Source organism: Lithobates pipiens, unplaced genomic scaffold, assembly GCF_037356315.1.
Source record: "Lithobates pipiens isolate NorthernLeopardFrog02 unplaced genomic scaffold, aLitPip1_a1.2 Scaffold_35, whole genome shotgun sequence".
NCBI lineage: Eukaryota > Metazoa > Chordata > Amphibia > Anura > Ranidae > Lithobates > Lithobates pipiens.
The window spans coordinates 6,745,772-6,761,489 of record NW_027507811.1 but is presented as its reverse complement, the minus strand read 5'-3'; the positions used below and the strand labels follow the sequence as shown (position 1 = coordinate 6,761,489).

Genomic DNA, 15,718 nt, shown 5'->3' with positions numbered 1-15,718 from the left:
CTCTGTGCCCTGGGCCCCCTCCATGCTCCTGGATACCCCCCATGCGCCTCAGTCCCCCTCCGTGATCCTTGGTCCACCCTTCCGCAATCCTCCGTCCCCCTTTGTGCTCCGGTCCCTCTCCATGCTCCTCGGTACCCCCCCCCATACTCCAGCCCCCCTCCGTGCTCCTCGGTCCCACTCCATGATCCTCGGTCCCCCCTCCATGCTTCTCTGCCCCCCCCATGCTCCTCTGTCCCCCTCCGTGATCCCAAGTCCCCCTCTGTGATCCCAAGTCCCCCTCTGTGATCCTCGTCCCCCCTTTTTGATCCTCGGTCCCCCTCTGTGATCCTCGGTCCCCATCCGTACTCCTCCGCCCCCTCCGTCCTCGATCTGTCAGGAGGAAGGAGCCAGTAAATATGTCATTTACCAGATCCTTCCTTTTCCGAATGCACAGAGTCAGTGATCACCGACAGTGATCTCCATTCATAACTGTCACCAAGTGTCATAAACTGTGTTTACGATGCTTCAGTTTTATGAATGGAGAGGAGCCTCTGTCTCCTTTCCATTCATCTTCAGTGCAGCTGAGGCTGCTGGGAAAGGGACTGGGGAATCTGTGTCCTCGGTCCCTTTCCCTGTCTCAAAAGGGGATATGTCCAGACCCCTGATATCTCACCAAAGTCACCCCCCAACAGGGCTAAAAAAATAAATTAATAACTGTAATAAATAAATATTGAAAAGTTGAAATTGGAAAAATAATAAACTCTGTATTGAAAAATGGAACTTCTGTTATAAAAAAAATTGTCCCGCACTGCATGTTTTCTTCACTTGGGACAGGCATTCGGCTTTAAACTCAAATCTCTGATGTCTAGAAAGACTATAAGAAAAATGTCCTCTCCCCTGTGTGAGATCTTTGATGTTTAACAAGGTTTGGTTTATGCATATAACATTTCCCGCACTCAGGACAGCAATACGGCTTCTCCCCCGTGTGAGATCTCTGATGTCTGGAAAGAGTGAACTTCTCTGAAAAACTTTTCCCGCATACGTTACAGGAAAACAGCTTCTCCCCCGTGTGAGATCTTTGATGTTTAACCAGGTCCGTTTTATGCATGTAACATTTCCCGCACTCTGGACAGGCGTGCGGCTTCTCGCCGGTGTGAGACCTCCGATGTTTGGAAAGACTGGAGCTCTCTGAAAAACACTTCCCGCACTCGGGGCAGGAATACGGCTTCTCCCCCGTGTGAGATCTCTGATGTTTAACGAGGTCCGTTTTATGCTTGTAACATTTCCCGCACTCCGGACACTCGTGAGGCTTCTCGCCGGTGTGGGACATTTGATGTTTGGAAAGGCTGGACTTCTCTGAAAACAGTTTCCCGCACTCGGGGCAGGGATACAGTTTCTCCCCGGTGTGAGTTCTTTGATGCTTACCGAGGTCCGATTTATTTGTAAAACCTTTCCCGCACTCGGGGCAAGGATGAGGCTTCTCCCCCGTGTGCGATCTCTGATGTATTACAAGCACCGATTTATGCGTATAACATTTTCCGCACTCGGTGCAGGAATACGGCCTCTCGCCCGTGTGAGTCTTCTGATGTGTGTAAAGATGGAACTTATGTGAAAAATATTTCCCGCACTCGGCGCAGGAATAAGGTTTCTCGCCTGTGTGTATTCTGAGATGTCTGGAAAGATGGGACTTCTGTGAAAAAAACTTCCCGCACTCAGGACAGGAATAAAGCTTTTCACCCGTGTGAGACCTCTGATGTACAGGAGGACTTAATTCAGAGCTAAAACCTTCCCCCCATGTAGGAAAGGAAAATATCTCCTGAACTCCAGCCCCATCCCCCACAGTACGAGGTTGCTCGGAGTCGGAGGGATTCCATGGTCTATCCACACTGTGAAGTCCACCATCCATAGTGGAGATCATTGTCTTTTCTCCTCCACAATCTCCTGTGATGTCCTCATCTTCCATTCTACAACCTGCAGATAAAGTGAGACGATCCTTTGAGGGTTTCTCCATGGCGTGTCCTGGAAAAATATAAAAACATCATCAATAGATATGAGAGGGTTAGTTCACTTCCATCAAGATCCCATCTGGATCAGGTAGATATGAGTGAGGAGATTTTCTCTGTGGAGGTCCCAACCAGCCGGGACTTTTCCCCCCACTTCAGTCCTTTGGTCCTCCTCCCAGATCACTTCTACATTTACACAGCCTTGTCAGAAGAGCAGGAACCAATGGGGGCTGGGAGGTCCATGCTCTTCACCCAACCACAAGCCTAGGCACTGGGTCATGTGACCTCTGATAGACAAGAGGGTCAAAGTTCAGACTTGAAGGCCCTTTACCATAGAACAAGTGACCAGAGGCCTAGGCTTCTGGTGATATTCAGCACTGGAGGGAGCTTCCAGCAGTATTTTCCTCCTGGAAAGAGAAGTGTTTCAGTCTTTATGTTACTCCTTACGTTTCATCCCAACAAGGGACTATTAATAAAGTTTTGTGTTTAGCTATAAGTTGGCTGGAAGAAGAGGAACCAACCTAAGAAAGTCTCAATCTGTGTTATCATATCTGTGCTACTGTAACTAGGAGTGACCCACAACCTAATACTGCCAGCTGAACCGCAAATAGGGTATCAGTACAGGGAGGGGGACCATTACCAACCTAATACTGCCAGCTGAACAACAAATAGGGTATCAGTACAGGGAGGGGACCATTACCAACCTATTATTGGCTGATATCACTCAGCTCCCGCCCTACTCTGGACCAATCAGTGAGCAGTAACAGAGCAGAGATAAGAGAAGAATATATGATGGGTCACCTGTGCTGATCTCTGTAGGAGTGTCCTCCTCTATGAATGTCCTCGTCATTCCAGCCTCCTCCGTATATTGCTGATCATCCCTCACATACGTCTCTTCTACTTCACCCTCAACTTTCATGTTCATCAGATCTTCACCCTAAACCAACAGAATGGCAGAAAATAACATCTGTAACATAGAAGTATTTATGATGTGAGATCACATAGAAAATATCATCTTGTAGAGTCCACACATCATCTCCACATGTCAGAGTGTTCAATCACTTTATGTTCCCGACCCTCAACTCCACCTACCTGATGATGGTGGGGGATGGTGTGACCTTCCTGTGTGGAATCCAGAGGACGGGGACATCTCTCTGGTGGGTTCCTGGTATTAGGTGGATCTGTTATAATGTTCTTGTAGAGATCCTTGTGTCCTTCAGAAAGTTCCTTCATCACTCCATACTCCTCATCCTCCTCTTTATACTCTTCTTTAGGAACAACATTATAAACCCCAAGATTTCCATTCTGGATAAATAAAACATTCATTGTAACAAACATGCTTGTGTATAAACCATAACTACTAATAATTGTTCCTCATCTACTTAATGATGGTGGGGGATGGTGTGACCTTCCTGTGTGGAATCACCAGGAATACAGAGGACGGGGACATCTCTCTGTAGCTGGATGACCCCACCATGGTGTCCTGGTACAGATCTTTGTGTACTTTTGAAAGCGCTCACCCTCCATCACCCCCATCATCCTCACCCTCCTCTTTTATCTCTTCTTTAACCTCAACTTTAGGATCTCTCAGGTTTCCACTCTGAATATATAATAAAAATGACATCAATGGTAACAATGCAGATAATGTACAGATCCCAATGATACTATCAGTGATTGTTCCTCATCTACCTGATGATGGTGGGGGATGGTGTGATCTTCAACTGTACCTACCTGATGATGGTGGGGGGATGGGGTGACCTTCAACTGTACCTACCTGATGATGGTGGGGGATGGTGTGACCTTCCTGTGTGGAATACAGAGGACGGGGACATCTCTCTGGTGGGTTCCTGGTATTTGGTGGCTCCATCATATCCTTGTGTCCTTCTGAAATCTTCTCCATCACTCCATACTCCTCATCCTCCTCTTTATACTCTTCTTTAACCACAATATTATAATCCTCGAGGTTTCCACTCTGAATATATATAATAAAATATTCATTATAACAGACACACTTGTGTATAAAACCACCACTACCAAGGATGGTTAATCATCTACCTAGACCAGGGTTCCTCCAATGGTTGCTAGGGGTTCCTTGAGCAATGACCAATTTTGGCCTCCCGGATAAGTTGCCAGCGACACCGATGATCTTTTTAGCTATCTGTAGGGAGGGGAAACTCTTCCCCAAGACCACAGATGTAAGGAGCACTCTTCCACTGACCGTCACACCAATGTAGCATGGAGTTGTAGACATTTCCCTGAGACCGAAAGGTTATTTCAAGGTTTGCTCCGCGTTGAAAAGGTTGAGAAAGTCTGACCTAGACTGTGGACCACGGTCCGGATCCAGACCGAGTGACAGTCCTAGCCGGACGGCCACAGCTACGACCATTGAGCTGCCTATGTGTTCGCTCTTCCCCGTGCAACTGCTAACAATCTTTTTACAGCTAGGCCGAAGATGGGGGGGGGGGAATGGCAAATCCAGACTGAGGGCAGGAGCGGCACCACAGTTCAATGCGAAGAGGTGGGGGGGCTATGATGTGTCGGGGTGGCTGTGATGTAAAGAGGGGACCATGCCTCCCGACTTTTTGAGATGGGAATGAGGGACACCTATCAGCAAAAGTATGCAGGCATAGGACACACCCCCTTTGCCACGCCCCCTTAAAGGAGAATTGTAGAAAAACAAAAGATTGGTTAAACCCACAAGTGCTTTTTTTTACCACTACTATTCCTTTATATTGGCTTTTTGGAATTTACAAATGCAGAAATTTAGAAATTGGATGAAAGATTTAGTGCCGGGAAACAATTTTTTTTATAGATAAAACGTGCATTTTATATACATTCATATAGATCGGTCCAAAATGAGGGACAAATGAGTGAGAAATGAGGAGGGATGAGGGACAGAGGGACTTTGTTCCAAGTCAGGGACAGCCCCGCCAAATCCAGGACAGCCCCTCCAAAGCCGGGACAGCCCCTCCAAAGCCGGGACAGCCCCTCCAAAGCCGGGACAGCCCCTTCAAAGCCGGGACAGCCCCTTCAAAGCCGGGACAGTTGGGTGCTATGGGGGGATTGTGGATGTGAAGGATCTGAGCCATAGCACAAGCATGAGATTCGGAGATGAAAGAAAGTTTTACTGACCGACCTCCATGAGTTTCACTTCAATACCCCTCATCTACCTGATGATGGTGGGGGATGGTGTGACCTTCCTGTGTGGAATCCCGGGAAGACAGAGGACTTGGACATCTCTCTGGTGGGTTTCTACATTCATATAGATCGGTCCAAAATGAGGGACAAATGAGTGAGAAATGAGGAGGGATGAGGGACAGAGGGACTTTGTTCCAAATCCAGGACAGCCCCGCCAAATCCGGGACAGCCCCGCCAAATCCGGGACAGTCCCGCCAAATCCGGGACAGTCCCGCCAAATCCGGGACAGTTGGGTGCTATGGGGGGGACTGTGGATGTGAAAGATCTGAGCCATAGCACAAGCATGAGATTCGGAGATGAAAGAAAGTTTTACTGACCGACCTCCATGAGTTTCACTTCAATACCCCTCATCTACCTGATGATGGTGGGGGATGGTGTGACCTTCCTGTGTGGAATCCCGGGAATACAGAGGACTTGGACATCTCTCTGGAGGGTTTCTGTAATTGAATGTCTCCACCATGGTGTCCTGGTACAGATCTTTGTGTTCTTGCTCCATCACCCCATCCTCATCATCCTCCTCTTTTATCTCTTCTTTAACCTCAACTTTAGGGTCTCTCAGGTTTCCACTCTGAATATATAATAAAAATGACATCGATGGTAACAATGCAGATAATGTACAGATCCTAATGATACTATCAGTGATTGTTCCTCATCTACCTGATGATGGTGGGGGATGGTGTGATCCTCCTGTGTGGGATCCCGGGAATACAGAGGACGGGGACATCTCTCTGGTGGGTTCCCATTACTGGATCCATCTGTAGGAAACACACACACTGACTGAATACATTGTTTCTATGTGTTTATCAGATGATGGGGGATCTAGGTGGAGCCTCCGTACTGCTCTCTCCTTTACAATAAAGTCTCCTCTTACCCGGTGATGTGAGGGGCGGCTGATTGGCCATCATGACGTCCTTGTAGAGATCCTTGTGTCCTTCTAAATACTCCCACTCCTCCATGGAACGGAATGACTGGTACACTTTCTTCAGTTGTGCCACTTTTCCATCAACGATCTTCTCACCTTCTCAGTCCAATGGATTATATAACTGTTATTAGGTGTGGGGGATGCCGAGTTAATTTAGATGTAGATTGGGCCCACATTTGTATTATATGAACTTTGATTAGAATAAAAAATGTATTATTCTATTCTATATATGTCTATATCATCTTCAGCGATGGCCGTTTCTGGTCATTTTCTTCAGATGTGTTGCGTTCCCACTAATGACCATTTATTTGTGTATCATCATCTGCTGGAGATAAAAGACGTCACAGTGACTATGGAGGAAGAGGACGGAACATGACGGGGGGGTGACTGGGTGTAAATACAAAATAATAACTTATTACCTCCTCGCCTGCCACTTCCAGCAATGTCTCCTCTCTACTTTCTCCCGACTCACCTCTCACCCAGAACTTCCTATTTATACACGACATCACTTCCTGTCTTCCATAGAGACTTCCTGTCTGGGTAGAAGTGAGCTCGCCATCTTGTGGAGCTCAGAGGAACTGCAGTTTTCGAGAAACGTCTCGTAGTGTGAACACGGCCTTGTGCTGTGTGTATATGTACTGTATATCCTTATAGATGGGGTCATCTCCACTCCCACCACGGGGGAGAGAAATATATTACTTTGGTCTTGCAGCAAAATTGATTATAGATTTTGTCATAATTAGAGAAATTCGCTTGCATAAACCTACCTACCTTGATGAAAACCTTCCCATGTGGCTTTGCAAGCTCTGTGATGTCCCTATTCATCCATAGAAGGCTCAGGCAGGATGTGAGGGCCATGTGAAGTGGAGTGGCGGGCCCGGCTTTGGCCTGTCGGTCTTGTGTTTAACACATGTGGTGTATAGAGTAGATATTTGCACAGCATTAACCACTTCCCGCCGTCGTTTCAGTTATCCTGACTGGACATCATATGACCTCCAGTTAGATAAGCCGCTATTGCGCGCAGCGCGGCAATTGGTGGTATGGTGTGCCAGTCTGACACGCCGCATCTCCGATCAAGGTAAAGAGCCTCTGACCGTGGCTCTTTACCAAGTGATCAGCTGTGTCCAATCACAGTGTAAACAGGAAAAGCCGTGCATTGGCTTGCCTCTATCGCGTCTGACAGCCGATCGGCTGCTCTCCTGACGGGGGGACGGGGGGTCTGCACTGATTATCAGTGCAGCCCCCCACGAGGATGCCACCAGGGATGTAGGGTTACCACCTCATCCCTTTAAAACTGAACACATATTAATTACACGGGTTCTGTGGCTAAGGTGGTAATTAAACTCATTTGGTGCATTAAATTAGCCTCAGAACCTGTGTAATTCGTATGTGTTCGGGGTTTAAAGGGATGAGGTGGCAACTCTACAGGGATGACCACCAGGAATGCCAATCAGTGCTCATAAATAATGCCAACCAGACCCCATCAGTAATGCCTGCCAGTGCCTCCTCATCAGTGATGCCTATCAGTGTCATTTTATCAGTGTCCATCAGTGCCATCCATTAGTGTCCATCAGTGCCGCCTATCAGTGCTGCCTATGAGTGCCCATCAGTGCCGCCTATCAGTGACGCCTATGAGTGCCCATCAGTGCCGCCTTTCAGTGCACATCAGTGTTGCCTATCAGTGCCACCTATGAGTGCCCATCAATGGCGCCTTTTTGTGCCCATCAATGCCGCAAAACCGTGCCCATCAGTGCTGCATATTAGTGCCCATCATCAGTGCCCATCGGTGCCACCTCATCAAAAAATAGTGTCCATTGTTTGTTTCACTGAGAGTAATTGCGCCCCATTATTGGTGTAGATTGGAGGTGTTGTGCCCCCATCGTTGATGTCATTGGGCCCCATCGTTGGTGTCATTGGGCCCCATCGTTGGTGTCAATGGGAGGAATGGGAGTCAATGGGAGGAATTATGCCCCCATCGTTGATGTGATTAGGCCCCATCGTTGGTGTCATTAGGAGGAATTGTGCCCCCATCGTTGATGTCATTGGGCCCCATCGTTGGTGTCAATGGGAGGAATTGTGCCCCCATCATTGATGTCATTGGTCCCCATCATTGGTGTCAGTGGGAGGAATTCTGCCCCATCGTTGATGTCATTGGGCCCCATCGTTGGTGTCAATGGGAGGAATTGTGCCCCCATCGTTGATGTGATTAGGCCCCATGGTTGGTGTCATTAGGAGGAATTGTGCCCCCATCGTTGATGTCATTGGGCCCCATCGTTGGTGTCAATGGGAGGAATTGTGCCCCATCGTTGATGTCATTGGGCCCCATCGTTGGTGTCAATGGGAGGAATTGTGCCCCATCGTTGATGTCATTGGGCCCCATCGTTAGGGTCAATGGGAGGAATTATGCCCCATCTTTGATGTCATTGGGCCCCATCATTGGTGTCAATGGGAGGAATTGTGCCCTGTCGTTGATGTCATTGGGCCCCATCGTTGGTGTCAATGGGAGGAATTGTGCCCCGTCGTTGATGTCATTGGGCCCCATCGTTGGTGTCAATGGGAGAAATTGTGCCCCGTCGTTGATGTCATTGGGCCCCATCATTGGTGTCAATGGGAGGAATTGTGCCCCGTCGTTGATGTCATTGGGCCCCATCGTTGGTGTCAATGGGAGGAATGGTGCCCCGTCGTTGATGTCATTGGGCCCCATCGTTGGTGTCAATGGGAGGAATTGTGCCCCGTCATTGATGTCATTGGGTCCCATCGTTGGCGAAAATTGGGAGGAAATATGGCCCTTTCATTGGGCTCAGTGGGGGGGGGGATTATGCCCTACTGTTGGTATCAGTGGATAAAATAATTCCCCAAGGGACAGATAAAAGCAAACAAAGGGACTTCCGGTTCCGGCGCCGCATGGAGTAGCTGTCCCTTCTCACAGCTCCCGCAGACCGGCCTCTAAATCGGCTTCAAATCCGGCGATTTCGCCCGCTCCACCGGCCAGCTGACTTCCCCATGCTACCAGCTCCAGGATGGACCGGTTCGTGGAAAAAACCGGGCCGCGTTCGTACGCGGTCGCCACCGCGCGGCAGGCCGCACCGCAAATCGAGGCCCCGGCTTCGGCCTACACCGCTCCGGTCACCGCTCCGGCCTGCGCGGCCTACCCGGAGGAGCCAGCGCCAGCCATGGAGGTAGGAGACCCAGCACAAGGCCAGACAACCTCCAAGGCACCCTCTTCCCTACAATCTCCAACCTCCACACATGTACCTGGGCCTGTGGCGCCTGTGACCATGCTGCATTCTCTGCCATCCCCACCGCTGCAGGATCCACAGACAGAGCTTCTGGCACAAGCTGTTGCTGCTCTCCTCTCTCCTATGATAGCTGCCTCTGTTGAGAAAGCTGTCACCCAAGGCATGCATAAATTTCAAGCCCAACTCGGGGAACATGCATCCAGACTCAATGAGGCTGAAAATCGCATCTCTACCTTAGAGGAAGAATTATACCAAACGCAGTCCCTGGAACAAGCTCAGGACAGAACTAACAAATATATTTTGGAAAAGCTCGATGACCTCGAGAATAGGTCCAGGAGGAGCAACCTGGTTTTGTAGAAATTCATGACATAGCCATATCAGATCATGCTCCGATCTCAGTGACTCTAGAGACCCCCGACATACACCCCAATCCCAAAATATGGCGTTTCCCCTCCTATTTGCAGCACAACGCAGATTTTCAAGCTTACATGACGAAAGAATGGGCATCATATTCACAGACGAACGCAATACATGCTGATAACCCACACTTGTTTTGGGACGCAGGTAAGGCGTTCCTTAGGGGACGCATTATCTCTTATGCCTCCTCGTTCAAGAAACACGCCCAGTCTCAATACAAAGCCTCCAGTTCCAGATTACATCAGGCCCAGCGAGCACTCTATGCCTTAAACTCCCCTGAAAATCGCGAGGCCTGGCACACAGCTAAGCAGTCATTTGACACTTGGGCCGAAACCTTGGAAACCACTAAACAAGCTCACTTCGACGCCACTCTACACAAATTTGGCAACAAGACTGGCAAGCTTCTTGCCAGACTATGCAAGGGAACCTACCGCCCCACGGTCATATCGTCGCTACGCGACCCCGATGGCACAGTCGCGACCACTCCGAAGGGCATCAATGCGGCGATGCTCCGCTTTTATTCCTCCCTATATGCGGCGGACCCTATTGACCGACCCACTGCTCGCGACTTCCTCGACGAAGTACAATTGACCCGAGTATCTCCCTCTCAACTCGATTCGTTAAACGCCCCCATTTCCCCCTCGGAGATATCCGATACGATTCGTAAGCTAGCTTCCTCCAAAGCCCCAGGCCCGGATGGCCTATCAGGCGAGTTTTATAAATCTTTAAACGCACTTCTAACCCCGACCCTGGCTGATGTCTACCAACATATATGGTCTGGTGGCCCCTATCTCCCGTCCGGTAACCAAGCAATTATTAAGTTGTTAGAAAAGAAGGGTAAAGACCCACAAGAGCCTGGGTCATATAGACCCATCTCGCTTCTAAATCTTGACGTCAAAATTCTTTCCAAAATAATAGCTAATAGACTGGCTGACATCATCCCCTCCCTGATCCACTCCGCCCAGTCAGGTTTTGTCAAGGGCAGAACGGCAACTATCAATATCAGGAAGGTGATGATGGCACTAGAACATGCCAGATGTAACCCTACCAGCGATCTAGCCATTATTACTCTAGATGCCGAAAAGGCTTTTGACAATGTCAATTTTGAATGGCTTTCCATGGTACTGGGGGATATGGGCTTCACCGGACCATTTCTACACCTGATCAGCTCCATGTACACCTCCCCTGCAGCCAGACTGGTGGCCGCTGGCCTCCTCTCGGATGAGTTCCGGCTACATAAGGGAACCAGACAAGGCTGCCCCCTGTCCCCACTCCTCTTTAATCTGGCCTTGGAGCCGCTATCCAGATACCTGACATATAAAGCTCCGCTACACGGGATCGAAATCGGGTCGCACGAATTAAGAACCTCCCTCTTTGCTGACGACGTCCTGATATTCTCCGCCAACCCTTCAACAGACATGCCCACGATTAAATCCTTATTTGACCGTTTCAGACAGTGCTCGGGACTGCGTATTAACTACTCCAAGAGCGAAATACTCCCCTTGGGATCCCTTCCACCTCCGACATGGGCAAACCACTCCATTTTCAAAGTAGCTAGAACCCATATCACATACTTGGGCATTAAGATAGGGAGGCTCCCCTCGTCTCTCTATCACCTGAACTACCCCCCCCCTCTTTGCCAAACTTATACAGGAATTAGACAACTGGATGGATCTGCCTCTTTCGCTCTTGGGAAGGTGCCACCTGGTAAAAATGGTCAGCTTTGCACGCCTCCTGTATCCCCTTCAGACGATACCCTTACTCCTTAGACATAAGGATACAAAACTTTTAAACTCAGCAATCTCTAAATTCCTGTGGCGAGGCAAGAGACCCCGCATAGCCTTCTCTAAACTTCACCTTCCCAGGAGCGAAGGGGGTATTAACCTTCCCAATCTTAGAATGTATAACCTAGCATGTCTTTTGAGGGTAGGTCTAGACTGGATATCCCAAAAATCCCGCTGCTCTAATTACCCACTGGAAGCTGCAATGACCCATCCTTACTCCCTAGCTGCTCTTCTCCACTGCAAATGGAAACAATTAGATCCGTCATTGCAACACAACCTCTTACTGAGAGACACGGCTATTGCCTGGAGAGAAACACGGAAGAGCCTTAAGCTGTCTCCCTTCATTTCTAGACATCTCCCGATACAAGGCAACCCGAACTTTACCCCGGGGCTGGACCGCCAACCCTATGAAACATGGCGTCAACAGGGCCTCGAGACCTTCTTCTCCTTATGTGACCCGGACTCTGGTCGAGCACTTCCCTTCCGCCGGCTAGCTGTCAAGTTCTCCTTGCCGGATTCATCCGCCTTCCACCATGGCCAATGCCTCAGCTTCTTGCAGAAAACTTGCAGAGCGGAACATGCAAGATTCCAATCCTCTTTCATCTAAGTACTTCTCCACAAAGACTCTTATGGCATCTCTGATATTTACAAACCTTTACTACTGAATACTACACCCTCTCTGGAATCTTCCTCGGTCTCTAACTGGGCCAAAGATTTCCCAAGTACCGATATTGTGGATAAGATCCTACACGGACTCAAATCAGTCTATAATTTGGTCCCAAATGAAACTTGGAGGGAAACCCAACTAAAAATTGTACATCGAGCGCACATACCTTTTCTACATTCCTCACCTTCGTGTCAATCCGCTGCTTCTTTGTGCCCTCTATGCCAGCATCCGAAACCCTCCCTTACTCACCGCTATTGGTCTTGCCTGGTCATCTCCTCATTCTGGGATGAAATTTTGGCTTTTATCTTCAAGATAACACTCCTGAAACTCCCCAAGGACCCGCTACTCCTTATCTTTGGGTATTGGGACCCCAAACTGCTCCCCTGGTCGGCTACCCCCACACCTCTGGGCAAGGAGCGGGCCTTGCTCTGCTTGTTACTCGCTAGGAGAACCATCCTAGCCAACTGGACAACCACGACTAAACCCTCTGTTCCACAAGTAGACAGAGAACTTATGCATCTCCTCTTTCGGGACAAATTGAATACTAGCTTTCTTCACGCCAAAGCCAAACTACGTTTTCACAACAGATGGGGCTTATATAGGGCATCTAGACTCACCCCACAGGAACGAGCCCACCTTGAGGACCACTCCTTCATCCATAAGGGACACGCGCCAACGGCGATAATCGCTGCAACCTGAAACCGTACCAAGCGGGTCTCTGTGCTCCTGACTCTCTCTCCCCCCACACGGGGACTCATCACCTTTCATGGACAGCCGGGATCTGTGCAGCACCTCTCCCCCCCCCCCCCCACTATGCAATGAACTGCACCTGCTACTGACCACTCAACCCCTCCCCCCCCCCCACGGTTATTTTATTTCATATTTATTTTATTTCATATTCATTATATACTTTATTTTACCCTGTAGTTCGCTTTTATGAAACATACCAGGTTACCTTCTGACCTCCAGATCCATCCAGTTGAAGCTTCCCCTTCTCCCTTCTTTGGGGAGAATGGTAGGTCTTCCCTTAAGCAATGTACACAATGTTTAGTTACTACCAAACCCTAAGCTGAATGATTGTTTTCACTCGATCTTTCTATTTCAATGAGAAAAATTTTCGTCTTTGTATTTTGTACAATTTGTTCTATGCCTTTTTCAATAAAATTTTATTTAAAAAAAAAAAAAAAAAAAAGCAAACAAAGGGCCATATCTGGCCCCCAGGCCACAGTTTGGAGACCACTGCTATAGACAGAAACGCCACAGAGGAAACTTTCGTGAGCTGGTCATGCTGTAAAGACTGAACAAAGCTGGGGACAGGAAGCAATGGTGGCATAAGGCAGGGCTCAATATTTCAAGTCCAGAGCTACTATTGGTAGTCAGGCCTTAAGAGTTACTCGCCACCTGTTGCCCTCCCAACCCCTACCCTGCCCCGCCCCTAAACACACCCTTGAAAACTATCCCATGAAATGGCATTGTTAAATGTTTTTTCCCATCAGTGCAGCCTCATCAGTGCCCATCCATGCAGCCTATCAGGGCAGCCTCATCAGTGTCTATCAGTGCAGTGCAGTCTTATCAGTGCCCATAAATGGCTTATCAGTGCAGCCTCATTAGTGCCCACCAGTGCTGCCTCATTAGTGCCCATCAGTGCAGCCTCAGTGCCCATCAATGCAGCATCACTCGGTAGAGCCGGCCAGATCACACAGAGAGAGGATCTCCCACTGAGACACAGCTTGGATCTGAAACGCTGTCAAACAAAGTCCCGCCTACTATGATAGGCATCACAATACTTCAATTTCCTATCATTGGACCAGTGTGCTGTCTATCATAGGAGTCAGGCTAGGAGGTGGGACTTTATTTGACAGCAAACATCCCCTCTCTGTGTGACTTAGTTGGGGTAGGCGGAAAACTTTGTTGGGGGTGGGTCAGCCGCACCTCTTGACCTTTCACCTCTGGGGACATGCCTGCTGACATTTGACCTTAGGAGGAGGTCCCTATTCTAATCCCTGAGTCCTAACCTTGGGGAAGGACTCAAGGGGAAACCCTAACCCCCAACCCTAACCTTAAGTTCTAACCCTAACCCCAACTGACATTTGGCCTATGAACTTTAACCCTAAACCCTAAGTGCATCTCCACCAGTCCAGCATAACTCTGCAACCTCACTCCCTGCGGCAGGATGGGGTTGAGCACGAACCTCATGCATGCTTTCACAACACTTTTTCTCCCGTTCCAGGCACACAAGGTCTCCGTACCTCAGGGTCGATCGCAGATACTTTTGGGGGAACTGACCGCCTGGAGTGTCACCTTGGCCAGGTACCACACTTTTTGACTGCCTGCTATACATTCCCACCAGTTCTTGGCAACTACATTCCTCCTCTGACTCTCCTGCCGAGTTAACCCTTTGTAGTAGCCTGACTTTTGTGTGCTTTACAGGCCCTGTTCTTCTGATACACCATGTACTGCCATGCACCCCTTTAAATAACCGCAGGCCAGGCTTGACACAGTTAACAGCTTTACTGAAGATTCAGCAACAATGTTCAACAGCACTGCACACACGAAAAAAGAGTCCAGACCTAACTAACTAATGCAGGCTGCCCAGGTTCACACCTTCCAAAGAAACAAGGTCCATTCAGCAAAAAAGTTCAAAGATGGTAGATTCCTAGTCCAGGGAGAATCCTAGCAGGGTGACCCAGAAGGGGTGGAGGGGCATGTTCTCCAGTTGGGCTACATGGTGCAGCAGTCTTCCTCTGTAAATCCCATGTGGAAGAGAGAGTGCTCCGAGCTCCCCCTTCGTATTTATGTGGCTTATAGAAGGGGGCAGGACTCAGAAAGCCCAGGAAAAGAGTCTAGACATAGTTAGCCCCTTCCCACCCCGGGGCAGCCTGTGACTGTCTGTATAACTACACAGTGCAATGAATACAACAGTAAAAATGTATATAATGGCACCCCACATGCACCTGCTTACAAGACCGAAAACTTGTGTGAAAAATGTCAAAGCCAGCAGGTAGGTGCCATTGTCACTCACGACCTGGATTGGCAAGAGGGAAACCACCTCCCAGCTTGCCTGTCCCCAGAGAGCCTTCAGAGTCTATGGTCCAGTGTAGCACCTGTCCTCGAAGGCATAAAAGATACAGATCAGCATGACAGAATTTTGCCTGGGACATTTCATGCGCTCGGTGATGCTTAGGAGGACTGGTGAGTCATTGCATCAGGCCGTTGAGAAGGTGGGAGAGATGACCGCGCTTTCACCGGCACCACGGTAATGGGTGGCACCACTAGCTCCAGTTCTGTGCTTCATCCTGCGTCCTTCTAAGACGCTATTTTATTTGCCCAGTGTGCCTTGAAGGTGATATACAGTTCCTGTCCATGTTTGCTGGACCCAGAAATACCAGCAACTTGCCGGGCAGAATAGGAGACGTTGATGTTTTCAGTGATGAAAATTTAGTTGGGTGTTCCAGAAACACGGCTTGACTCCTCACAAGACTGGGCTGTTTGTATTCATGCTGATCCTC

The 15,718-nt window shown here is 48.9% G+C and overlaps 1 protein-coding gene across 3 annotated transcripts in view; it reads right to left on the bottom strand.

The window, feature by feature from the left end:
- Positions 1–279: 279 nt before the first annotated feature.
- LOC143955640 (uncharacterized) overlaps positions 280–15,718 on the bottom strand; it is a 54,519-nt gene continuing 39,080 nt past the window's right edge. Inside the window, exons 1-8 of one of the 3 annotated variants that reach the window (XM_077465741.1) lie at positions 6,522–6,604; positions 6,052–6,427; positions 5,838–5,935; positions 5,536–5,748; positions 3,757–3,954; positions 3,075–3,287; positions 2,784–2,919; positions 280–1,998 (exon numbers count right to left, since the gene is read on the bottom strand). In XM_077465741.1, the coding sequence (XP_077321867.1) occupies positions 854–1,998; positions 2,784–2,919; positions 3,075–3,287; positions 3,757–3,954; positions 5,536–5,748; positions 5,838–5,935; positions 6,052–6,136 (2,088 nt within the window). In that variant the 5' untranslated portion in view covers positions 6,137–6,427; positions 6,522–6,604 and the 3' untranslated portion in view covers positions 280–853. Of the gene's footprint in view, positions 1,999–2,783; positions 2,920–3,074; positions 3,288–3,756; positions 3,955–5,535; positions 5,749–5,837; positions 5,936–6,051; positions 6,428–6,521; positions 6,605–15,718 lie in introns of those variants that run through there. The other 2 variants (XM_077465742.1, XM_077465743.1) reach the window with 2 other exon arrangements.